General features: G+C 42.0%; 1 protein-coding gene across 1 annotated transcript in view; it reads right to left on the bottom strand.

Annotated features, from left to right (window-relative positions):
- The window catches only part of ORC5 (origin recognition complex subunit 5), an 84,470-nt gene that overhangs the window by 32,033 nt on the left and 26,639 nt on the right, over window positions 1-25,798 (bottom strand). Inside the window, exons 10-13 of the mRNA XM_070946833.1 lie at window positions 20,668-20,720; window positions 20,322-20,434; window positions 16,697-16,744; window positions 15,481-15,591 (exon numbers count right to left, since the gene is read on the bottom strand). Coding sequence (XP_070802934.1) covers window positions 15,481-15,591; window positions 16,697-16,744; window positions 20,322-20,434; window positions 20,668-20,720 — 325 coding nt within the window. The remainder of the gene's footprint in view (window positions 1-15,480; window positions 15,592-16,696; window positions 16,745-20,321; window positions 20,435-20,667; window positions 20,721-25,798) is intronic.

Below are 25,798 nucleotides of genomic sequence, written 5' to 3'. Positions count from 1 at the left end.
TTATTGTTAAGACTACATGGTCTTTTAATTTTATGATTTAGTTTATTGCTGTTTTAAATCCTACAGATTTTAATTTTCCACATCTCAGGTAAGAGGGAAGAGTTGCAGAACTGCAGTGGAATGTAAATAAATAAAATTTATGAGCCATTGGGTTTTTCTTTTAGAAGTCCCCATTCCCTCCTGCTTTTCGATATAGAAAGTTTTCCTTTCTTCCTTCCCTCCTCCCTTCCCCATTTCCTTCCTCCCCCATTTCGTTCCTTCCTCCCTTCCCCATTTCCTTCCTCCCCCATTTCGTTCCTTCCTCCCTTCCCCATTTCCTTCCTTCCCCATTTCCTCCCTCCCTTCGTTCCTTCCCTTCCTATTTTATTTCACTCCTAGAGCTGCCGAACTCAACCAAGTGGCTCAAGGAATTCAAGAAATAAAGTTCCATTTTATTTTAGAAACCAAACATTTATATTTTGTTTAGATTTTATTTAAGTGCCAGCTGACTGCAAAATAAAATAAAATAAGCATCCAAATAAAAATCCCTAAGTGCAGTTTAGGAAAATCCTCTTCCTCCACAACTTGCATTTCAATGATTTTTTTTCTCTCCCAGCTTGCTTTGTACAGAACAGCTACTAAGAAAAGTTGCACCATTACCACTTAATAAATCTTTGCTCTACTAACAGATAAAGCAGATGTGCTATTATGGCCTTTGTTCTTGTCTACATGCCAATTATTTAACTTCAAACAATAGGAGCTTGTGTACAACCAAATTCTTTTAAAATGGGAGAGAAGTAACAAGTTTCAGCTGGATTTGCTTCGTATAAAAATATAGGCAGGTCTCCCTGGGAATATTATTCTGTCCAAATCTCTATCAAAAGTAGATGAACAGCTAGATGATTAAAGGTCTGAAAAAAAGAGGAACAGAGAAAACTAACCAGAATAACACTTTGTGAAATGATATTTATAAATAACTTAAATTTATAAATTTAAATTTAAAAAAGCCTTGGTAGTACAGTGGTCTAAAGCACCCTGTTATTAAGACCAGCTGCCTACAATTACTGCAGGTTCGAATCTCGCCAAGGCTCAAGGTTGACTCAGCCTTCCATCCTTTCTAAGGTAGGTAAATTGAGGACCCATATTGTGGGGGCAATAAGCTGACTTTGTATAAATATACAAAAGTATGAAGGCTATTGCTTAGCGCATTGTAAGCCGCCCTGAGTCTCCGGAGAAGGGCGGCATATAAATCAAATTAAAAAAAAAAAAAAACAACTAAATGATCCAAATGGGAAAAGATATAGAAGCTTGTCTAATTAAAAGCAATTTTTTCAAAAGTTTATGAAAAATTATAAAAAACTATCATGCTGATGTGCTCTCATTACCAGTCCTTTCCTCCCTATTCTGTTTGAGTGTTAACCACTTCCTTTGAGCTGGCACAAACAGTGCCACCATAAAATTGCTGTGCCCACGGCTAATTCCTGCACTGTACCATGTTTACTCTAAGTTATTGTTGAATTGCGTTCCGATTTGTGAATACTTAAGTCATTACAAGTAAAGTATGTCATTTCCTCCTGTCTCTATTGCCGGAATGAGACAACTTGTCACAGCCAACTTGCCATGGGACAACTCAATGCGAGATAACTATAATATTAATAATATTAATATTACTAATATTACCAATACTATTAAAAGACGAACGGATCTAGGGAACAGTTAATCTCACTTTTAATTTGTCCCACAATGAGCTATTCTGCAGCGAGTTGACAGTGATAACTTGGCCATGGCGAGTTGGCTGTGGTAGGTTGGCTGTTGTGAGTTGGCCACGGTGAGTTGGCAGCGGTGAGTTGGCCATGGCAGATTGGCCATGTTGAGTTGGCCATGGCGGGTTGGCCGTGTTGAGTTGGCCATGGCGGGTTGGCCGTGTTGAGTTGGCCATGGTGGATTGGCCGTGTTGAGTTGGCCATGGCGGATTGGCCGTGTTGAGTTGGCCATGGCAGATTGGCCGTGTTGAGTTGGCCATGCGGGTTGGCCATGTTGAGTTGGCCGTGTTGAGTTGGCCATGGTGGATTGGCCATGGTGGGTTGGCTGTGTTGAGTTGGCCATGGCGGGTTGGCCATGGCAGTTTGGCCGTGTTGAGTTGGCTATGTTGGGTTGGCTGCGGTGAGTTGTCCTAGGCCTCTTTATCGTTAGGTCTTAATAGCTTGCAATAAACTAATGGGAAACAATGACCAATGGACAATTAAGGCTGTGCCACACCTTCATAAGGCTGGTGTCAAGATCCCCTCGACACCCTGACTTACGGTGAATCCTGGTGCTAGGAAAACTTCAGCAGCAAGCGGCTTGTGGGGGTTGGTTGGGTTATTGGGTGGGGATCTCACGTTTACACCGGTGGTGGGGGTGAGTAGTATAATTGCAGGTGGTCGGTCACGCTGCGGTCGGGACAGGCTTTGTGTTCCTAACGCCCTCTGCCCGCCGCTGAGAAGGGGAGGATGCGGCTCACGCATGCACTGTGAATGCCATACCTGGAAGGGCGTGTTAACAAGCTGCAAGAGCGGGCGCGATCTTTAAAAGGCATTGGGAGGCAGCCGCTCCCAACGCCGACTTTGTGTATTTTCACATCAAGTTCACTTGTTGTTAGCGGAGCTGATCAGGTGGAATAAAAGATTACAGCAACTGAAACCTGTTGGCAGTGTTCTTCTTCCCGCTCTGACTCAGACACGCAATGCAAGTTTGACAGCTGGTTGATCTATCAAGATTTTTTTTAAAAAGTGAACTAAAGAAATAGCAGTGGAAATCTGTCTATTTCAGAGTACTGTTAATAAAGAACTATACTTATTTGCCTCAACGTCTTTCCAAATGAGAGTGAGGGGGTCTGCCCTGTTCTAAATTTGGAGAGAATGCGGAAACCAGAAGTGGAGATGGTACAAAGGAACTTAGGAAACACAGTTCTAATGGAGAAAACAAATGCTTAAAAGAGAGAAATAGCAGTGGCGAAAGTTGGACGGTAACAGAAGGATAAGGGCTGTGTTCATACTTCCCAACACTCTCTGAATACACCTCTGGTCACATCTACAAGCAGTTGCCCAAGCTCATCTGAGGAAAAAGTATCACAGATTTTATGCACTCAACATGGTAACAGAACAGCCGTTGGTTTAAAGGGGAAAAGACTATGGGTAGTCCTCATTTAGCAACTGCAAATGATTCCAGCAAAATGGTTGTTAAGCAAACGACTTGAGAAACAGGAAGGGAGACTGCAGATTGCTGGTGTCTCCTTTAAGTAAAGTTCTTTCTAGCAAAGGGGCTTTTTCCAAAAGGAAACTGGGCTTTCTGTGTTTTTCCTCGAAGACGTTTCGCTTCTTCTCCGAGAAGCTTCTTCAATTCTGATCGAATGGTGGGGGATGGAAGGAATTATATTCCTTGCAGTCATCTGGCCGTTAGCCTCTGATTCAGGTGATCCTGAGGGCACAGATAAATCTCCAAATGGCCTCAACAACTCTCAAAAAGAGAGTGCTAATGTGATAAACAGCAAAATGCAAAGTTTTTTTTGCCTGCTTGCTTTCTCCTTGAATTGATGCTTCTCTGTACCCGTACTCCGTGCAAAACTTAAAGCAATCATTGTCAAAGCATATTTTACATATTTTTTTTTTTAAAAAAATATGTTTTAACGTGTATTTACAACTGTGCCAAGTTAAATTCAAGGCATTTTGCAGCACAACAAAGGGAATGTATCTGTAAAGAATTCTAAAATTAAGAACCACAGCTGCGTATTTCCAAGGACTACCCATTCTTCTTAACAATGCTTGCTTAAGCATCCAAGCCGCCATTTGCATTTCCAAAAATACAGTCGGAACGCCATGGTTGCTTTGCTTTTTAAATTTCATCCACCTCCATAATAATATGAAACGCATGTTATTTCAACAGCAAAGCAGTGATGGTTAAACCGATTGTTCTATTCAAACAGGAAAATATATTTTTATGCGGCTATCACTTCTGGGTTTTGGGCTTGGGATGGGGAGAAAAAAATGAAACTTTGACTTTGGTTTTGCCGATTAGATAGATTTGTGGTTATAGAAATGGCTAGTTATAGACTCATGTGTAAAAGTAAAAAGCTGAGGTTGTAATGTTGTTCTCCTCTATTGTGCTAAAGAGTTGGAAGTCAACACTTTTTTATTTCTTCCCTTATGCCTCATATTTTCCCCCCTCCTTTTTCCTTCCCTTAATTTCCTATATTTATTTGTATTGTAATTCAAGGACTGCCTGTACTCGTTTTCTCTCATAAAAAGTTGCACGAACAGCTTCAGTTTAAAGGCAAAATTGTTGTGGCTCCGTTACCTGAGCCTGTGTCATCGGCAGGAGAGGACTCCAAGAGTGAAGGAGAGGAGTTGGCAAGGCCTCCCTCTCCAGGACCCTCCTCTCTGGCAATGCCTTCGGTGTCCGCCAAAGGGCAAGAGATAGGACCCGGGCCAAGCACGTCTACGCAGCCACAGGTGGACAGTGATGAGGGTAATGAGTCTTGGCTGGATCCTTGGCAGCGTCGCAGAGATAAGCGCGCGCAACAGAAGAAAAGGCGTGCCAGAGATTAGGCTGAGTCACTGGACCACACCCCACAAGGTATAAAAGGGGGTGAGGTGGCCATTCAGACTCTGTGATGGACAAAACTAATTACTATTGAGTCACACTGCATCTTTGGAAACAACGTTATCGGCCTTGGATTTATTTTACGAACTGGACAATTCTTGACTGTGGATATTTTGTTTATTGAGTAAAGTTCTTGGCAAGCAGCTACTGGGTTGCTGCCAAGCGTCTTATCGGAAGAATTGGTTGTCTGCCAGTTTATTTAACCCCCGGCTGTCTGTTTGTGTGCGTGCGTGTGTGAGACGGGGACAGGACAAAAATATCCAGCCTGAAATAAAACCGCACACTACAAGCACCGACTTTCATTTGAGCAATTTCACTTGGGCTGTGCGGTACATTTTTAATTTGAAACATCTCAAACTTGAAATGGATTATTCCGACTGTTCCACCCATTCCAGGAGTGCTTAAGACTTCAAAACGCATCTTTAATGAGTAAGCAACTCTTTTGAACTCTGAACAGAGCATTTGCAAACTTTTGCACTATGCTTTTATAGAGTTAAAACAAAAATTCACCTAAATTTAATTATCAGCTTGGATTTGACAAATCTTTATTTCTATTTCTACCATTTTCCCCATTATTGGGCAGACAAAACATTTCACTTACAGATTTTAAAAACTACAGACCAGGAATTTTTCAGAATCTGGCTCGATATTAACACATATAAAGCAGAACTTGTTCAGCAAAAAAGTTATTTTTAAAAAAAGCAATATTCATAAACGCTTATATTAACTATTAAAGGAGGAAAAAAACGCATCAGCAGAAGGAAATATGTTTTAAATCAATTAAAATGAAATGTGATTTATTAGAGATTGCTTATCACCTTTACTGTTTGAAAAAGCTTTTTAAGAGGAAAATATGGCAGGGTTTTTTTTTTTCCTCTTTTCTTCTTTTTGTTCACACTAATAACAAGCCTTGATGCTACTTTATCAGTAATTTGCTATAAAAAGTACAGCCTGCTCATTTTCTTTAGTGCAACAGCAGGTTCTTTCAAAGTGCCATATTTCATACTGAAGTGCTAACCAAAGCCACCATGCTGTGTTTTCTACACTGTTCCCACTTCTAACTCCAATGTTCTTGCCATATTTGTCACAAGTGAAAAGTTTTAAGAAATAACGAGAAAATTAGGGGCTTTTAAAACTTCTTTTCATCGTGCCTTTTTTTTTATCTCCCCTGACATATATGGCACACTTAAGCTTGAACAAATTGGTGCAAATGCATTCTGTCAAGGGCAGGTTTTATGAGCGACTTATCCCGAACATGATTTCCATGAAATATGTTTGTGTGTCAGAAAAAGGAAGAAAATCTGTTCGGCTTTTAATTGATTTCAATTCGTTCCTTTCCAATAATTTATCAGAGGAATTGACTGTTGTAATGCTGTTGTCACCTTAAAAGTTTAATTTTAATTTAATTTTAATCTCCAACATACAAAAGGTTCTCTTACAGTTTTCTGAAAATGTTTCAAGGACTGGTTTACTTCTCCATTAAAAACATAGCAACACTTTGCACCTTGTAGGAATGATTCATTGCACAAGGCCCACCGATATCATAGAAGCTACAAAGGCTTTGGCATTCCTTGTACGGATTACCACATGTTGTGTATAATGAAAAATGGAATTGAAATCCATTTGGAAATAATTTATAGTAACTGCGAAAAACAAAGCTTATTATAGACGTAATAAGGTTTGTGGAGATATATCAAACTGACTTATTGTTTTCAAAAAGAAAAAACCATTACCAAGGTTACTTTCTATGTATGTAGAACTCCTTCAAGGTTGGATATAAACGCAGAAATACAAAACGAACACACTTTTAAAATATGTATCTTCTCTAAAGCAGATATAAAATTTACTGGGTTTTTTTTACAAATTAAACAATTTACTACTCTGAAAAACAGTTGCAACTATTTCATAGGAATTCAGCACCTTGGGAAGATCCCAAAAGCAATGGAAAATTATTTAACAGTTTTACAAAATCCATTTCCATTCCAGAGAAACGGCTTTCCTATTAGCTGTAAAGATAAATTAGTCTTAAATGAAATTGACAAGTCGGGTTATTCTCACAATACACAATCAGAAAGAGAAATTTACTAAGATCTCAACCACAGAATTATATATGGTACTTTGTGGTATGCAAATCTATTATCGTAGGATTTTTCAATCTTTCTCTTTTTAAGGACCAGAGTAGCCAAATTTACTAGAAATGACAGAACTATGGTGTCGTATGTCAGAAACCTTTGCAGAATCCTAAATTATAAAAGGCTGATCTATAGATCTTCATACTAAATAGAGGTAGTCCTCGACTTACGATCACAACTGAGCCCAAAATTACTGTTGTTATAAGTGAGACAATTATTAAGTAAGTTTTGCCCCATTTTACGACTTTTCTTGCCAGAGTTTCATGAATAACCACAGTTGTTAAGTTAGTAACATGGCCATTAAGGGAATCTGGGGACACAGCAACCGTTGTAAATATGGGTCAGTTGCCAAGCGTCTGAATTTTGATTGTGTGACCATGGGGATGTAATGGTCATAAATGTAAAAAAAACATCACTAAATGAACTGTTGTAAGTCAAGGAGTACCTGTAGACAAGTCAGTGTCTAATGCAGAGGTCCACTATCCTTTTCAGACCAAATCAGGCTGCATCCTGATTTAGAATAAGGTAGGCTAAGCTATCTCTAACCTGATCTCTAATTTACTGAAAGGGATAATGCCAAAAGAAGGAAGAGTAGCCCCCCACGCACATACACACACAATGACAGACAGTGAAAAATGTTGAGCGATATCCCAGTGTCTTAATTTTCATCCATCCTAAAAAAAAATTCCTGGCCATCCCTCAATAAATGCTTGTGATGTGACACATGTATATATGTGTCTGCGTGTATGCAGTCTGCCAAAGCTCATGCTCTCCCAAAAAATGCTGTGTCAGGACAAATTTGAGTTGCATATTATTTTTAATTAATGATTAGTTTAGTTGCCTATAAAAATAGGTGTCCCATTTACATAATTAATCAACTTTCTATTTGCATGTAGAAGTGCTTGGGCGATTAAAGCACGTAATAATTTTTGCACAGACAAAAAATACCAACCTGCATTCTTTTTTTTTCCTTTTCTTTTTTTTTAAAGCAGAAACAGCAAAAAAAAAAAAAAAGAGGCAAATCAAACGAGAGGCAGATGGGGATAAGAGGAAGATGTACCCGCATTAACAAGGGTTGGGATAAGGTTTAAAAATAGGAACGGAAGGGGAAAGAATAAAGGCTAAAAACCATTTTGAACTATAAACTGCCCAGAGTCATTGACTGAGACAGGTGGCTATTGAAATGGAATTGAATGAATGAATGAATAAATGAATGAATGAGGCAGCCAGTCTAAAACATTATTAACCCATGCTTTTTTTGCTACAATGTCTAGCCATTTCCACTCCCTGATTATTTGCTCATTTTCAACAGTCTGACATGACAGCAGTCTTCCAATATTTGAGGGGCTGCCACAAAGAAGATGGGGGTCAACCCATTTTCCAAAGCAGGACAAGAAGCAATGGATGGAAACTAATCAAGGAGAGAAGCAACCTGGAATTAAGGAGAAACTTCCTGACAGTGAGGACAATTAACCAGTGGAACAGTTTGCCTTTAGAAGTTGTAGAGCATCACTGGAGGTTTTTAAGAGACTGAAGAGCTACTTGCTTTGAATGGTATAGGGCAGTGATGGGTAATCTTTTTGCCATTGCTTGCCAGGAAGTGGGGGGCGAGGGAGATTCGTGACTCCTAGAAAGGCTCTGGAGGCTGGGGACAGCAAAAAAGTCACTTCCTGACCAACCGGAAATTGAGAAACAGGCCGTTTCGGGCCTCCCGAGGAGTGGGGAAGGCTGTTTTCGCCCTCCCCAGATGCATAGAGAGGATCTGGAGCCAGGTGAGAAAGAAAAACAGACCCTCTGGAGGCAGGAAACAGCCTGTTTCCCTACTTCTGGTGGGGCCAGAAGGCCCAAAAATCAGGGAGCTGAGCTGGCGTGCCAGGCGACATGGCTCCGCGTGCCATAGGTTCACCATCACGGGTATAAGGTTTCCTGCCTGAGCAGGAGGTTGGACTAGAAGACATCCAAAGTCCCTTCCAACTCTGTTATTCTGTGAAGTATATAGTCTGCCCTTAACTCTCCTTTTGTGCATCTCACAGAATTCAAATTATCCTCCGTGCCCAATTTGCAGAGAAATTATTTGAGTGGAAACTTGGTTTCAAGTATAAATATGTGCTGAATCTCCTAGTCAACAACATAATCGTAACAGCTGTTTCCTTTTCCCAGCAATTACTTCGATTAGTAACTAATTCATTAGGAGATATCTGAAAGCTACCAATTGCTAACAGAATTCTCAAAAACGAACAAGCCTCGCCCTGTCACTCACAATTTTAAATTATGGAAACATATGAAACTCTTAAGTATGTTCATATGGATTTGAGCCTTAAAATTTGGTAGAGGTATCATTCAAGGATCTTTGACAAAACTAGAAACTGAGCTCCATTAAAAATAGGAGGAGAGACTGTCGTTAACCCACTGCTTTATTTCCGTGCTGAGAAATTAAAGTTTAGTGCATTTAACCTTCATCTTAGAAAGGTTGCAATGATCTAAAAGGTAAGACCATCTAAGCATCTACCTACAAAGCAGGAGAAAAACATTGTTTTATAAAGGTTAAAATTTTAGTGCAGAGCGAATTAAGACATAGAGAAATAAGTTTGGAAAACGCATTTAGTATCAAGCAATTTCACCTGAAATCAGATATATGTATATATGCTACTAGAAAGGAAGTTTCATTAACTTGCAGAAAAAATGAGGTAAAATCATTTACTGCCCAACAATGAGAATATAAATTGTTACGCTGCTTCTCAGTGGTTTAGAATCTTGAATTACGACAAAGGAGGGGCCTGAATTGCAGAATTTATTAGAAAAACTTGAACATGAATCGTTTTTACGTTTAATACTTGAAAGTTAGGAGATGAAATTTACTTTAGAAGAGGACATTTATTCAGCCAAAAATAGAAAAAGCTACCAATCAAATAGAGTAATCAAGAACGGGACTCCTAAATTCCTTTATGCTTCTCTACTGGGACATGCAGCACTAACCATAAACAAAATACTATTCAAGGGAAATGTAAACTTTATGTGCTTGCAATAATATCAGAGCGATAAAATATTGCAGGCAAGGATGCTCGCAACATATCTAATGTGCATTTTTAGTAGCCAAAATGTATAACAAATATAGGATTTCACATTTGTCATTATACGTACTTTTTAAAAAAGAATATTTAAAAAACAGAATTTCATTTTTAATGTGTGCCGGTGGCCTCACAGTAAAAAACGACAATAAAGATGATCTTATCTTATTAAAATAGTCTATTAAAATAGTTTTAAATATGTGCCTGGATCTTTACAAAATTAAAGCGAATGTCAGATCCTTTTTTTTATAACCTCATAAGAATTAGCAAAGCATGTAAAATTGCTAATTAAATTGCCACTCAAACTAAAAAAAAAAAAAAGCTTATTCAAATGAGAAATTTTACATGAAAGAAATGCAACTGAGATGTAAGGAAACCAATATTTTCAACCATATATATAGTCACTTTCTGTTGTTATTATTATTATTCTCCCCGTTGCAATTTAATAAACACCAACTTTGCAACAAATTATGGTAAGTGTTTCTAGAATACACAGCAAAAGCAAATTAAAGCCTGGTCTGTATGTAGTTGCTACAAGTTACAGTGCATAAAACACTGGACACAGTGTTTTGCTCTGCAATTTGGTTGCAAGAAAATATTAACCTCTATAAAAACTCTTTTCAAGTACAACATAATAGCAGAGGTTAAAAACAGTTATTATTGTAGAGTCACTCTGAGGAGCAAAAGTCTTAAGTGGCTTACCATATTCTGACTTACAACCGACCACACGCAGGAGTCAGCAACCTGTGGCTCTGGAGCCGCATGTGGTTCTTTCATCCCTCTGCTGCGGCTCCCTGTCGCCGCCACAATTTTGAGAGGAGCTTCCGGTTATGGGGAGGAAAAGCACGGCGCACCAGGAAGGGACTCTATGGCAGGGATCAGCAACCTGGACTCTGGAGCCGCATGTGGCTCTTTCACCCCTCTGCTACGGCTCCCTGTCACTCAAAATATGTGTCAAAACCGCCAATGTGACGCCCACCGGCACACAATTTATTAGCTTTTCAACCTCCAGTAGGCCAACCATGGATAAATCCAAGAAAAGAAAAGTTTCAGAAGAAAACAGAATGTTTAATTCAACTACATATGCTAGTTTTGTGGCCGCTCAAGAAATAGTCAGGCACAGGAAGGGTTTTGTGACACCATATCACAAATGCATGCATAGAAGGTTCACCTTACTGACTGAAATAATCTCTGTCCCCAAGCCTCAAATGATGGCAATTGGGCATAACAGCCCATAACAGTATATTTCCGTAGAGATAGAAGGATAGAAATTAGCCTCTGAGAAATTCTGTGATAATCCCGTAAAAATGTCATGAATGGTAAAGGATTATAGAAGGAAATGATCTAGTCTGGGGGTGTCAAACTGGCAGCCCGTGGGCTGGATGCGTGACGCCAAGGCCACGCCCACCTCAGCTCCGCAAAGGCAAAAACGTTGCGATATATCATGTGACATCAATGTAACGTGGTGAGTTTGACACACCCGTGATCTAGTCCATTCCATGACTATCCAATTTCTGCTCCAATACTTCCAGAGCAGAAGACTACTCCGGAAGTCCTAAAGATGTCCTACTATTAGAAAATTTTTCTTGACATCCAATGAAAATGAACAATCTGGTAATTTATGCTTATTTGCTCCTTGCTCTATATTTTAATATAGAGCAAAGTCCCAATTATCTCCTACATGGTAATCTTCCACATAATGAACATAACAATCATCTCAATTTCTTTCCAAGTAAATTATTCAATCAGTTCTGGGTCCTTTTAGTGGTAGCATTGTCTTTAGCCCAGGTTTTATTTATTGTATTAGACTTTTTAAAATCCCACTTTTATTACTTTCTAAATAACTCAAGGTGGTGAACATACATACTACTCCTTCGTCCTCCTAGTTTTCATTTTCTTTGTCTACGATCTCATGGGAGACGATCACTTGCATTGAACTACACACTGTATTATGCTCAATTTCAAGCCCTTGAATGGAGTGTTGGCTTTTGAAAAAAGATTTTAATAAAGAGTCAGATCATTAAAGAAGCTGTCTAAAAGAAGCTTCAGACTAGAATTCTTTGATAAAGGTGCCATCTGCTGTATAGTCTGAAACACAGTAAAATTTAAGTTGTTCTACACAGTATTGTGAGAAACAAATAATAGCTACAGTTGTACAACACTGTTAGGATATGGTTTGAGCCTAACAAGTTGTCCAGGCAATATATGTGTTCTGCTGGTTGGTAACACAACAACAATAACCTTAACAAACACTTTATAATGTTTTGACTACATTTGGAATATTGCATCCGGTTTGGTCGCCACGATGTAAAAAAGATGTTGAGACTCTAGAAAGAGTGCAGAAAAGAGCAACAAAGAATATTAGGGGACTAGAGGCTAAAAAAGATGAAGAACAGTTGCAGGAACTGGGTATGTCTAGTTTAATGAAAGGAAGGACCAGGGGAGACATGATAGCAGTCTTTCAATATCTCAGGGGCTGCCACAAAGAAGAGGGAGTCAAGCTGTTCTCCAAAGCACCTGAGGGTAGGACAAGAAGCAATGGGTGGAAACTCATCAAGGAGAGAAGCAACCTAGAACTAAGGAGAAATTCCCTGCCAGTTAGAACAATTAATCAGTGGAACGGCTTGCCTTCACTGGAGGCTTTTTTTAGAAGGGACTGGACAACCATTTGTCTGGAATGTCAAACTCAATTTCATTGAGGGCCACATCAGGATTGTGTTTGACCTGGGTGTGTGTGTGTGTGTGTGTGTGTGTGTGTGTGTGTGTGTGTGTCCAAGGTGGGCATGGCCAGCTCGACGTCACTCCTGTCAGGGGCGCCTGTGGTGGTCAGGAGCCTGTTTTCTCTGCCAGCGAAAACAGGTTCCTGAGCTCCATTTTCGGCTGTGACAGCCTCCTGCAACCTTCTGCCAGCAAAAAGAGCCTTGGTAGTACAGTGGTTTAATGCACCCTGTTATTAACACAGCTGCCTGCAATTTCTGCAGGTTCGAATCTTACCAGGCTCAAGGTCGACTCAGCCTTCCATCCTTTCTAAGGTAGGTAAAATGAGGACCCAGTTTGTGGGGGCAATAAGCTTTGTATAAATATACAAAAGGATGAAGGCTATTGCTTAACGCATTGTAAGCCGCCCTGAGTCTCCGGAGAAGGGCGGCATATAAATCAAATTAAAAAAAAAAAATGGAGCTCGGGAAGGCCATGTACGGCCCTCTTGAGCTCCGTTTTCGCTGGCAGAGGCACCGCGGGCTGGTCCTTCGCTGTTTCCAGGGTGGCCCTGTGGACCAGATCTTAAGGAACTCGCGAGCTAGATCCGGCCCCCGGGCCTTGAGTTTAACACCTCTGGTTTAGGGTCTCCTGCTTGAGCAGGTGATTGGAGTAGAAGACCTCCAAGGTCCCTTCCAACTTTGATATTCTGTTATTCTGCATGGACTCCAACACAACGAAGACGGTTATGATTTAGCTTTGAAAGTTTCAGAGCTGTGTCCACCTAATGAGCATCAGGCTTTTATATTTCCCTATTGTCCAAATAAAATACATGGGTTCTTCAATCAATCAGAAGATCCCAGGAAGAAGGCAATAAAAAAAACAAAAAACAAATTACAGACTGGTGATTTCTAGCTGAGCATTACATGTTGATCATCGAACAAAGAAACTGAAAGAAGATTATCTTCTTCAGCTTAAAGATACCCAAACCGGTTTCTAATAAATCTCACATGTCACTTTAAATTATTCTTTAGCTCTGATAATATGAGAACTGTGGTCTTAGCTTTTGATTTATTTTTTTAACCCCAAAGTCAAACCCTGTTTCTCCAACAGACCTAAAATAATTACCGACTTGGAAACAGCCCATTGCTATTTCTTGTAATTCCAACACTTGTTAACCTAATTCCACTTTTTCAGACTTTAGGTTGATGCTCAGACTAGGCGGATCGGCAAAAGTTCAAATAAAAGGCACATTGACAAAAACGTTGATTATGTGAGAAAGCTGAATGAGCGAACGAATTTGAAAAGGACAGAACAAATGTATTTATCCTCAAAAGTGGTTTTATATAAATAAAAGCAAAGTAAAGCCACACTACTGTACAGAAAATTGTAGCTGTAGTGTGTATTCATATATTCATCGTTCAAGTAAGCAGGTCCAATATTCAATCCCATGAGCAGTATTAGTTTTTATTCTCCTCTATTTGCTACCATTTTCATTTGGTTTTTTATGAAGTTGCTGTAAGCCTGTTTTTATTCATGAGGGTACAGTGCCATCTAGTGCACATTCACATGATAAAAATCAAATCATTACAGAATAAGTGACACGTACGTTTAGGAGGCAAAAAAGTAACGTGCACTTGTTAAATGAAAAAATCACGAGTCCCTTGAGCGAATCATCACGTGAATCTGGCTTCCCCATCTGACTTGACTTGTGTCAAGGTAAAAAGTAAAGGTTCTCCTTGCACATATGTGCTAGTCGTTCCAGACTCTAGGGGCCGCTGCTCATCTCCGTTTCAAAGCCGAAGAGCCAGCGCTGTCCAAAGATATCTCCGTGGTCATGTGGCTGGCATGACTAAACACCAAAGGCGCACGGAACGCTGTTACCTTCCCACCAAAGGTGGTCCCTATTTTTCAACTTGCATTTTTTACGTGCTTTCGAACTGCTAGGTTGGCAGAAGCTGAGACAAGTAACGGGAGCTCACCCCGTTACGCGGCACTAGGGATTCGAACTGCTGAACGGCCGACCTTTCAATCGACAAGCTCGGTTTCTTAGCCACTGAGCCACCGCGTCCATATGTTCTGACCTAGGCTTCTCCAAACCACAAAGCAGACTCCTTGTCCCAACAAAACCCCTTGTTATTAAGTTACGGTGAATTCCTCTCATTCACATCCAACGAAGTCTTTCAAGGGTGAATTTAAAGTCACAGACCTCATCTGGCTTGGAGAGCTGCCAGGCTGATATCTTCAAAACGCAACAGTTCTTGGCAACGAGTCTTTAAGAGTCACGAACCAATTAAGCGAACTAATTGTCTCTTGCAAACTCCACTGCCCTTTCACTCCTCTTTCTTCCCTATGGGAGGGGCCACTCACCGTCCACTGGGCCTTTACTCCCGAGTCAACCCTTGTTCCTTAATTGTTCCCTTCTCCTGGGCATGCGCATGCGCACATCGGGAACAGGCTCCAGCTGTTCTTCAGCCCCACTTATCTCCAACTCCAAAGGTAGCTGATAACTGTCGGACGGCCCTGGCCCCATCTCTGCCTCCGATGCAGAGCCCTCATCAGAGCCTTCCCCAGATTCCAGGACTGGCCCATGTTCCTCCCCAACCTCCTCACTGTCCAACTCTGCCACCAGCTCCGCTGGCAGGCCACAACTTGTCAGAAGGTCACAAAAGAGGATCACATGACCTCCCGGGACACTGCAACCGTCATAAATACGAACCACTTGCCAAGCATCCAAATGTTGATTATGGGGATGCTACAATGGTTGTGTAAAAAACAGTCATACATCACTTTTTTCAGTGGCGTTGCAACTCTGAATGGTCACTAAATAAACTGTTGTTAAGTCGTGGAATACCTGTAATTGTAACACCAGCTGTAACCCGTTTGTGATTATTTCGTAAAATAAGAAAGAGAGGTCTGAAATTTGTGTCAAGCTTGAAACACACAACAAGAGTTTCACTCACCTGGGAAAATATATTTGCAGTTGGAGGAATTCGGCTGTCGACGATGCTGTAGAGGATGGCTAGCAATCTGTCCAATGGGAAGGGCTTTGGTCCCAGAAGATGGTTGCTGGTCTGTTGTGGGGTTTTTTCAGAACAAAAAAAGAATTGTTAACTTGCTTGGAATCTCGCAGAATGAATCTTGTTTAACTTTACGACTCCAGTTGCCAAAACCCAAATGTGCAGGTAGTCCTCAATTTATGACTGTCCTCAACTGAGCGCGAAATTGATGTAGCTAAGTGAGAAATTTGTTTGGTAAGAAGATATCTGTAACTACTGGACTGATTTAACTGGCAAAGACTTGGAATTTGTTTAAAGTCTATGAGACTGTTTTTTCTACTATAAAGCAAGCTTTTGATAAACCTGGAGAGAAGTGAAAGGAACTGAAAGAGTGTACACTTTTTACTCTAAGATACATAATACATATTCAAGAATTGACTATATCTTAGTTTCTAAAGACTTGTTGAATAATGTGGATAAGATAGATGTGGGAATTTTTAAGGATTCTGATCATGCAGAAGTTACGATGGAAGTAGACTTTAATTTTGAGAAAAAAGGAAGTTGTTGGAGATACGATGAAAAACTGTATAAAAATGAGGAGGATAAAAAATGGATATTTAAAAAATGGGAAGAATGTTGGAGATTGAATGATAATGGAGAGGTTAAATTTTAAAGTAAGCTTTTGATAAACCAGTTTGCACAACTCTTATTCATTGCTCTCAGCAACGTTTCCTTGTGCATTTACTCTGCTGGTTGGTAACACAACAACAATATCCTTAACAGTGAGAAATTTGTCAAGTGCCCCATTTTACGGCTTTTTGTTGCCACATTTAAGGCAATCACTGCGGTTGTTAAATTAGTAACATGGTTGTTAAGCGAATCTGATTTGCCCGTGGACTTTGCTTGTCAGAAGGTCGCAAAAGCAGATCACGTGACTCTGCAACCATCATAAATGAGTCAGTTGCCAAGCATCTGAATTTTGATCACATGACTGTGGGGATGTGCAACTGTGTTAAATGTGAAAAATGGTCGTAAGTTGATTTTTTCAGTGCCGTTGTAACTTTGAATGGTCACTAAACGAACTGTTGTAAGTCAAGGACTGCCTGTACCGTAAACAATTCAGCATATATATGAAACAAAATGCTTTACATGGATCAGAAACACAAAGCTAAATAAATACCTTTTCATGTTTCTTCTGAAAGTTTACCTTCCTGATTTTTCCATGATGCTGCAAGTGAAAAGAAGAAATTCATTGTTAGGCAGACAGTTTACAGAAGTGGCATCAAACTGGAAGATGGTGGAGAATCAGGGTATTTCTGCATGCATATTTTAACTATAATTCATTTTATTTTTACTTCAATAACTGTTTAGGTAACAATAACAAAGCAATAGAGCTTCCAGCCTACTATCAACCTACAGCCATTCCGGTCAACAACCTTTCCAAGTTAGGGACGGCGCTGAACTAATGGTGGTTAGGATCGATCCTCAGAGTTCTGGCTGCCCCATGATTGTGATCTGGGTTGCTTAGCAACTTGACTACATTTGTGACCTGCAATCGCATGACTGCCATTTGAGTCAATGGGCAAACCAGCAGATTAGGTCAAAAGTTATTGTGAGGTAAGTCTCTCCCATCCAATTTATTTTTAAGCCGTTCAATCCTAATGACTATCTGGCCTTCACTTATATTTATTTCATCAATACTAAAACTTAGTCCCTTGCTCTTACACCCTCAGTTAGTTTGAACTTCTCTGGGCTTTTGGGTGGCAGACTCCATCCTCTTCTCTATCCAGAATGTGGACAGAGAGGACTGCTGGTTTGAAAGAGGGGTCAAGGAGACCCTCTACGTCAAAATTGAACAGGGGAAGAATATGACACCACCTATTTCCTGTTTACAACACAACCCTTTCAGCAATGGCAAGGGGATTCCACAACCATTTGCACTCTGACACAGGTGATCCTTTGGGCACAGATAAACCTCCAAGGGGCCTGAAGAGCTCCCAAGGAGAGAGAGCTAACACCAGGTGACCGCAAAGAAATAGGATGCTTCCTATGAGAACTAATCCTTCTATAGCCCCCACCATCCTGCCAGAAGTGATGAAGCTTCTAGGATGAGAAGGGAAATTGCCATCTTCTTCTCCTCCTCCTGCACCTCCTCCCCCTCTTCTTCTTCTTCCCCTTCTTCTTCCTCTTCTTCCCCTTTCTCTTCCTCTCCTTCTCCTCCTGCACCTCCTTCTCCCTCCTCCTTTTCTTTTCCTCCTCTTCCTCTTCTCCTTTCTCTTCCTCTCCTCCTTCTCCTCTTCTTTTTCTCCTCCTCTTCCTCCCTTTTTCTTCTTCCCCTTTCTCTTCCTCTTCTTCCCCTTTCTCTTCCTCTCCTTCTCCTGCACCTCCTTCTCCCTCCTCCTTTTCTTTTTCTCCTCCTCTTCCTCTTCTCCTTTCTCTTCCTCTCCTCTTCTTCCCTTTTCTCTTCCTCTCCCCTTTTCTTCCTCTCCTTCTCCTTCTCCTCCTTCTCCTCCTCCCTCTTCTTCTTCCCCTTTCTCTTCCTCTTCTTCCCCTTTCTCTTCCTCTCCTTCTCCTGCACCTCCTTCTCCCTCCTCCTTTTCTTTTTCTCCTCCTCTTCCTCTTCTCCTTTCTCTTCCTCTCCTCTTCTTCTTCCCTTTTCTCTTCCTCTCCCCTTTTCTTCCTCTCCTTCTCCTTCTCCTCCTGAACCTCCTCCCTCTTCTTCTTCCCCTTTCTCTTCCTCTTCTTCCCCTTTCTCTTCCTCTCCTTCTCCTCCTGCACCTCCTCCTCCCTCCTCCTCCTTTTCTTTTTCTCCTCGTCCTCTTCTTCAAAAAAGAGTTCAGTTGGCTATTGACAAAGCACCTTAGAGATCATTATGACCTGGATGACTGAGAATCTCCACAGACCGCTGGAGTGGAGAAATTTAAAGAGATTTTTCAAGTGTCAGAGTGCCCTAAAACCACCCAGGCAGGGCATTTTTGACTCGTTGGAATTTTGGCAATTTTGACTCGTTAAATGTAAAAAGGAAAGGGCGGAAATAATTGCAAGGATTTAAATAGCAAAAAGCTTGCAATAAGTCTGAAATGCGAGAGCTAGGAACGGACTACAAGACAGCTACGTTTGGAATATCACTTTCTTTAAAGCACTTCCAGACTGCAGTCATTAAGCAAAACACTGGCGGTCATGGCTGTAGCTTCCAACCCATTGATTTTGCTCGTTGGAAACTGGCTAGGAAGGTGGTGACACGTGGTAATCACAAGACCAGGGTGCCTCAACCAGGATAAATTTGCAACAGTTGCCGAGAAACCAAATTGAAATCACCTGACTGCAGAGAGGCTGCAATGGTTATTAAGTGCGAAGGCCAGTCATAAATCCCTTCTTTCAGCACCGTTGACAAATGGCCATTAAGTGAGGACTACTTGTAAGTTTGTAGCTTTGGCAAAGAAGATCAGAAATGGCTTCTTTATCTTTTTTTTTCTTTCTTTCTTTCCTAACTGCATTGCTTTTTGCATTTTCCCCGTTTTCCTTTAATTTTTCCTTTAGATGAGGGGCGTCAAACTCAAGGTTCAGGGGTTGGATCTGGCCTGCGAGGTGCTTGGATCTGGCCCACAGGGCCGCCCTGGAAATAGGAAAGGACCGGCCCACAGTACCTCTGCCAGCAAAAACGGAGCTCAGAGGAGCCACGTGCGGCCCTCTTATTTATTATTATTATTATTATTATTATTATTATTATTATTATTATTATTATTATTAATAATAATAATAATAATAATAATAATAATAATTTTATTTCTATACCGCCCTTCTCCCGAAGGACTCAGGGCGGTGTACAGCCTATTTAAAAACACAAGACAAAACAGCAGTTAAAAATTAAAATGATTAAATAGATTTGGCTCAATTTAAAACCCCAGAAATTTAAAATACCCCAATTTAAAATTATTATGTTGACAGGCCAGCCTGGCGGAACAACAGGGTCTTCAGTGCGCAGAGAAACACCCGGAAGTCGGAGATCTTACGTATTTCCGGGGGCAGTTCATTCCACAGGGCTGGGGCTCCCACAGAAAAGGCCCTCCCCCTGGGTGTCGCCAGCTGACATTTATTGTTTATTTATTTATTGGTTCGATTTATATGCCGCCCTTTTCCAGAGACTCAGGGCGGCTTACAATGCATTAAGCAATAGCCTTCATACTTTTGTATATACCTGCTTAGTAGGGCTTTTGCCCTCCCCGCCAAGCGGTGTTCTTTTTTTATACAAAGTCAGCTTATTGCCCCCACAAACCGGGTCCTCATTTTACCTACCTAGGAAGGATGGAAGGCTGAGTCAACCTTGAGCCTGGTGAGATTTGAACTTGCAGTAATTGCAGGCAGCTGGTGTTACTTAACAGTGCTTTAGTCTGCTGCGCTACCAAGGTTCTTAGGCCCCGTTTTCAGCTGTGACGGCCTCCTGCAGCCCTCTGCCAGCAAAAACGGAGCTCCATTTTCGCTGGCAGAGGGCTGCAGGATGCCGACACGGCCAAAAACAGAGCTCAGGAGCCTGTTTTCGTTGGCAGAGCACTCGAGCCACGACAGGCGCCCCCAACATGAGTGACGTCAAGCTGGACACACCCACCCTGGCCAGGCCCACCCCAGCCCCCCGAGGTCAAACACAACCCTGATGTGGCCCTCAATGAAATCGAGTTTGACACCCCTGCTTTAGATACGTTCATGTTTATCTGTGTAAAAAATCTTCCATAAAAGCTATTTAAATTTTTTATTTTTAATTTGAATCTGAGACATCTTAACGACAAAAAATAACAAACCTAAATTACCTTAACAAAGAATCTTTTATCTGTCCTGGCAGGATTGTAGGAGGCTAGATAAGCTGCTATTAGAAGAAACTTGGAATAATAAGGCAGTTCTACATGAGCATGAGCTGAAAGTCCTAAGGGGAAAAAAAACCCGGTAAAACAAAGAAATATTGAATCTGACAATTTAAAAGCTCATGTTTAAAAAAAAAAATCAACTTAAAGGTTCTTGCCCACCGTTTTAAGATTTTTTAAAAAATTGTTTTTTGGAGGGGCAGGTTTTTGTTTTTTTTGAAGCTGCTGGTATATTTATAAATGCTTTCTGATTTGTTCTACATTCTTAAGGCCAAACTATTGTTGCTACACGTACCTTTTATTTGTCCAGGTTCTCCATTATCTTGCTGTAATCGTTCCCACTGGGAGCTAAAAAGACAAGGTAGCCGTTTAAAAGCCCTGTGTTTGTTGTGGCTAAAGAACAAAAGGTTTTTTTTTTTTATCCTCCTTTTTAAGAGAATACATTTGGGATTCTTTGGGATTAAAGGAGTAAAGCAGTTAAGTTGTTTAGCAGTGCATCTACAGCAGGAACAATACGAGATTATTTCACTGGATAGGCAGCTTGACAACTAGAGACAAAACCAGGTGTTCTTTGAAACATTTTGTAAGAATGTTCCTTCATGAAGGCTGTGATGCTATTGTCCTAGGTACAATACAGGAAATTTCATCCAAACATACAGCTGCCTTCCCGCTATCTCAAAATATACATGCTCAGCAGGGAATCAGAAACAGTTTTTGCTAAGTAATTGTGCAAATTATATAAATACTAGACATGAAACAATAAGCTTTCCCTTCTTTCGAAGAAAAAAAAAAACAAGACCAAATGAAATTCATCAGCCACTCTTGGTATATTTCAGCAACTAAATTGAGATCAATGTTTATTATTTAACATTACATGTGATACTTCCTTACTGTATACTTTCATCATACGGTAAATGCATTTATATCAGATGTTAATTAAAGGTTGAAACGTGTTACTGATTATAAAAGGAAGAATGAGATAAAATGTATTTGCTACCCATTTCCAACATTAAGAAAACTCAACATTAAGAAAACTAAGATCATGGCATCCGGCCCTCTCAATTCCTGGTGAATAGATGGGAAAGAAATGGAGATAGTGACAGATTTTATTTTCCTGGGCTCCAAGATCACCGCAGATGGGGACTGCAGCCAAGAAATTAAAGCCTTGGTAGTACAGTGGTTTAATGCACCCTGTTATTAACACAGCTGCCTGCAATTTCTGCTGGTTCGAATCTTACCAGGCTCAAGGTTGACTCAGCCTTCCATCCTTTCTAAGGTAGGTAAATTGAGGACCCAGATTGTGGGGGCAATAAGCTGACTTTGTATAAATATACAAAAGTATGAAGGCTATTGCTTAACGCATTGTAAGCCGCCCTGAGTCTCCGGAGAAGGGCGGCATATAAATCAAATTAAAAAAAAAAAAAAAACGCTTGCTCCTAGGGAGAAAAGCTATGGCAAAGTTAGACAGCATACTAAAAAGCAGAGACATCACCTTGCCAACAAAAGTGCTTATAGTCAAGGCTACGGTTTTCCCAGTTGCAATGGATGGCTGTGAAAGTTGGACCATAAGGAAGGCTGAGCGCCAAAGAATGGAGGCCTTTGAACTCTGGTGCTGGAGAAGACTCCTGAGAGTCCCTTGGACTGGAAGGCCATCCAACCGGTCAGTCCTAGAGGAGATCAACCCTGACTGCTCTTTAGAAGGCCAGATCCTGAAGAGGAAACTCAAATACTTTGGCCACTTAATGAGAAGGAAGGACTCCCTGGAGAAGAGCCTAATGCTGGGAAAGATTGAGGGCAAAAGAAGAAGGGGACGGCAGAGAATGAGGTGGCTGGATGGAGTCACTGAAGCAATTAGCGTGAGCTTAAATGGACTCTGGGAGATGGTAGAGGACAGGAAGGCCTGGAGGAAAGTTGTCCATGGGGTCGCGATGGGTCAGACACGACTTCGCAACTAACAACAACAACCCATTTTCCTGTGGAAAACCAAAAATCTAAAGAAAGGTAACGCCAAAGGTGCTTTTCCAAAAGGCAACTAGACTTTCTTGAAAACATTTCACTTCTCATCCAAGAAGCTTCTTCAGCTCTAACTTCAGTGGATTCGTCAATGATCTTCTTGGATGAGAAGTAAAACGTTTTCAAAGGACGTCTTCAAAGGTGCTTTTTTTTTCAGGAGGCAACTGGACTTCTTTATTTTTCTTTTCGCTTCTCATCCAAGAAGCTTCTTCAGCTCTGACAGGATAGCGGGGGAATTTTCCTTTTTCAAAGGGAAAAAAAACTAAGGAAGTCCAGTCGTCTTTTGGAAAAAGCACCTGGAGGACAACCGTGACCTGGATGATTGTGAATCGTTATCATAAGACTTAAGAAAAGTACTTATGAATTATTCTTTTTTGTTAGAAGAAGTGTATACTATCAAGTGCAATGATAATTATGTCAAAGTGAAGTTTTTTGTTTTTTTAACTCAGTGAAGTTTCAATGGCAGGGTATGTTCTGTCCCCGTCTCACACATGCACACAAACAGATAGCCGGGGTTAAATAAAACTGGCAGACAACAAATTCTTTCGATAAGAGGATTGGCAGCAACCCAGTAGCTGCTTGCCAAGAACTTTACTCATAGAGGGAGGGGTTGTTCCTCCGACAGATAAACCCAAACAAGATACACACAGTTCAAGAATTGTCAAGTCCAGTCCGCATTAAATCCAAGGCAGATAACATTGTTTCAAAGATACAATGTGACTCGCTAGTAGTTAGTTTTGTCCGTCACAGAGTCTGAATGGCCACCTCACCCACTTTTATCCCCTGTGGGGTGTGGTCCAGTGACTCAGCTTAATCTCTGGCACGCCTCCTTTTCTGCTGCGTGCGCCTGTCTCTCCGACGCTGGCGTGGATCCAGCCAAGACTTATCTCCGTCACTGTCCGACTGCGAGGAGATACCTGGCTCCTGGCCAATCTCTTCTCCTTCGGGAGACACCTGAGGCATTGCCAGAGAGGAGGGTCCTAGAGAGGGAGGCCTGGCCAACTCCTCTCCTTCATGTTCGGAGCCTTCTCCCTCCGATAACACAGGCTCAGGTAACGGAGCCACAACAGGGTAATGGTCTATACCAGTGTGCATCAGAGGTGGTATTCAGCCGGTTCGCACCGGATCGCGGAAACCGTTGGCGGAAATTTGGCCAAGGTCGCTGAACCAGTAGCGATGGCCAGCTGGCCACGCTCCAGAACCGGTCCCCCGGTGACCGCTCGCTCACCCCACCTGCCATGTTCTTCGCGCATGTGCATCCCATTGCCTTGCAAGTCCAATGGGATGTGCATGCACGAACAACATGGCGGCAACGGCAGCAGCTTTTCCCATGACCTTCGGTACGTTTCAGTGGCCTACGGCCAACCGCCGCAGTCACAAAGCGGCTCTCAAAGAGGCGGTGCCTGGGAGGCTTCTTTGCCAGCCGCTTTCCAGCAGCAGCGGCTGGCTGGGGGCCGCCGAAAACTCCGGTCAGCTTGCCTTCCAGACTCTGGATCAGCCACCATGAAAGGTAAGCAGCCCGAACAAAGAGGCGGTGGTGGGGGAGAAAGCGGGGCTTGGGCTGGGGCCACTAAAGGAGGGGAAACAGGGGCGACTGGCGAAGGGAGAGCAGGAGGAGATAGATGGAAATTCCCAAAATTTTTCTATCTTTTCCTGTGGGCGTGGCTAGGTGGGGTGTGTGTCATGTGACTGAGTGGGTGTGGGTGACGTCAAGTTGGCCACGCCCATTCAGTCACATGTCCTCCCCTAGCCACGCCCGCCCGAACCGGTAGCGAAAATTTGTGAAACCCACCACTGTTTTGCATGTTGGCTAAGGAATTCTGGGAGTCAAAATCCACACGTTAATGTCACCAAGGTTGAAAAACATTGATCTGTGCATATAATTACTGCATAACCATCTTCAAATGGAAATTAGAAACATCATGCCTTACAGAGACACTCTTAGGCAAACTGGCAGGAGAGTTGTAACCTTCCGAAACAAACCACCCACAACCCCGTTTTTGCTCTCTGTTGTCTTTGAGAGGTCAAACTGGAGAGGTAGCATATTGTGTTTTAAAAAGGAAGCACTTCTCATTCCTCTTCAGCTATCAGGGCTGAATTTCTCCTCGGAGACCCTTTTTAATCTGTGTTGTGGCTCCGTCCTCCGAGCCTATCTTATCGGAGGAAGAAGGCTCCGAACATGAAGGAGAGGAGACGGCCAGGCCTCCCTCTCCAGGACCCTCCTCTCTGGCAATGCCTCAGGTGTCTCCCGAAGGAGAAGAGATTGGCCAGGAGCCAGGTGTTTCCGAGCCGTCAGATAGTGACGAAGAAACATTGTGGTTGGACCCACGCCAGCGTCGGACAGACAAGCGGGCGCAGCAGAAAAGGAGGCGTGCCAGAGATTAAGCTGAGTCACTGGACCACACCCCACAGGCTATAAAAGGGAGTGTGGTGGCCATTCAGACTCTGTGACGGACAAAGCTAATCTCTGGCGAGGCACTTTGCACCTTCGGACACAACACCTATTTGCTGTGGATTTAATTACAAACTGGACTATTCAAACTGTGTGTATTTTTGTCTGTGTTATCAGAGTAAAAGTTCTTGGCAGGCAGCCACGGAGTTGCTGCCAAGTTCCTTATCACTGACGTTGAGTGTTTGAAGAGTTTATTTAACCCTCGGGTGGCTGGTTGGGTGTGTGCGTGGTACGAGGACAGAACAATCTGACATCGCTAAATTATGACCTTACGTTTTATACGTTTTTAATTGCACGGCAATGGCGATTTGTTTCCACGCTTGCAGTCACCAGAAAACAAGCTTCCTTTAAAGGGAATATTGGCCTTTCATTTCTCTTACAATCAAATATACCAGGATTAAATTAGATAATAGGACGTAAGATTAATGTGGTCTTTTTTCTCTCTCTCTATAGCAGGGGTGTCAAACTCAAGGCCTGGGGGCCGTATCTAGTCGGCAGGGGTGCTTAGATCTGGCCCGCAGAGCCGCCCTGGAAACAGTGAAGGACCGGCCCGTGGTTCCTCTGCTAGTGAAAACGGAGCTCGGGAGGGCCCATGCAGCCCCCCGGGTTTCGTTTTTGGCTGCGATGGCCTCCTGCAACCCTCTGCCAGTGAAAACGGAGCTCGGGAGCAGCATGGTAATTCTTCCGAACTGAGCCCATTTTCACTGGCAGAGCTCTTGGGCCACCACAGGTGCCCGACACGAGTGACGTTCAGGTGGCCATGCCCAACCTGGCCACGCCCCACCCCCGGACCCCCCCAAGATCAAACACAACCCTGATGTGGCCCTCAATGAAATCGAATTTGACACCTTTTCTCTAGAGGGTCTGAATAACACTGTAGGTATGGAACTGGAGGAGATTTTCAGTCTCTCTTTAGCATCGTATTACCTGTCAGACTTCGATGCTATCTCAAAATAAATGA

The sequence above is a fragment of the Pituophis catenifer genome, unplaced genomic scaffold, assembly GCF_029215685.1.
Source record: "Pituophis catenifer annectens isolate HBS135680 unplaced genomic scaffold, rPitCat1.0.hap2 SCAF_7, whole genome shotgun sequence".
NCBI lineage: Eukaryota > Metazoa > Chordata > Lepidosauria > Squamata > Colubridae > Pituophis > Pituophis catenifer.
Note: the sequence above shows the minus strand (reverse complement) of the source record. Positions and strands in the feature narration are given on the sequence as shown.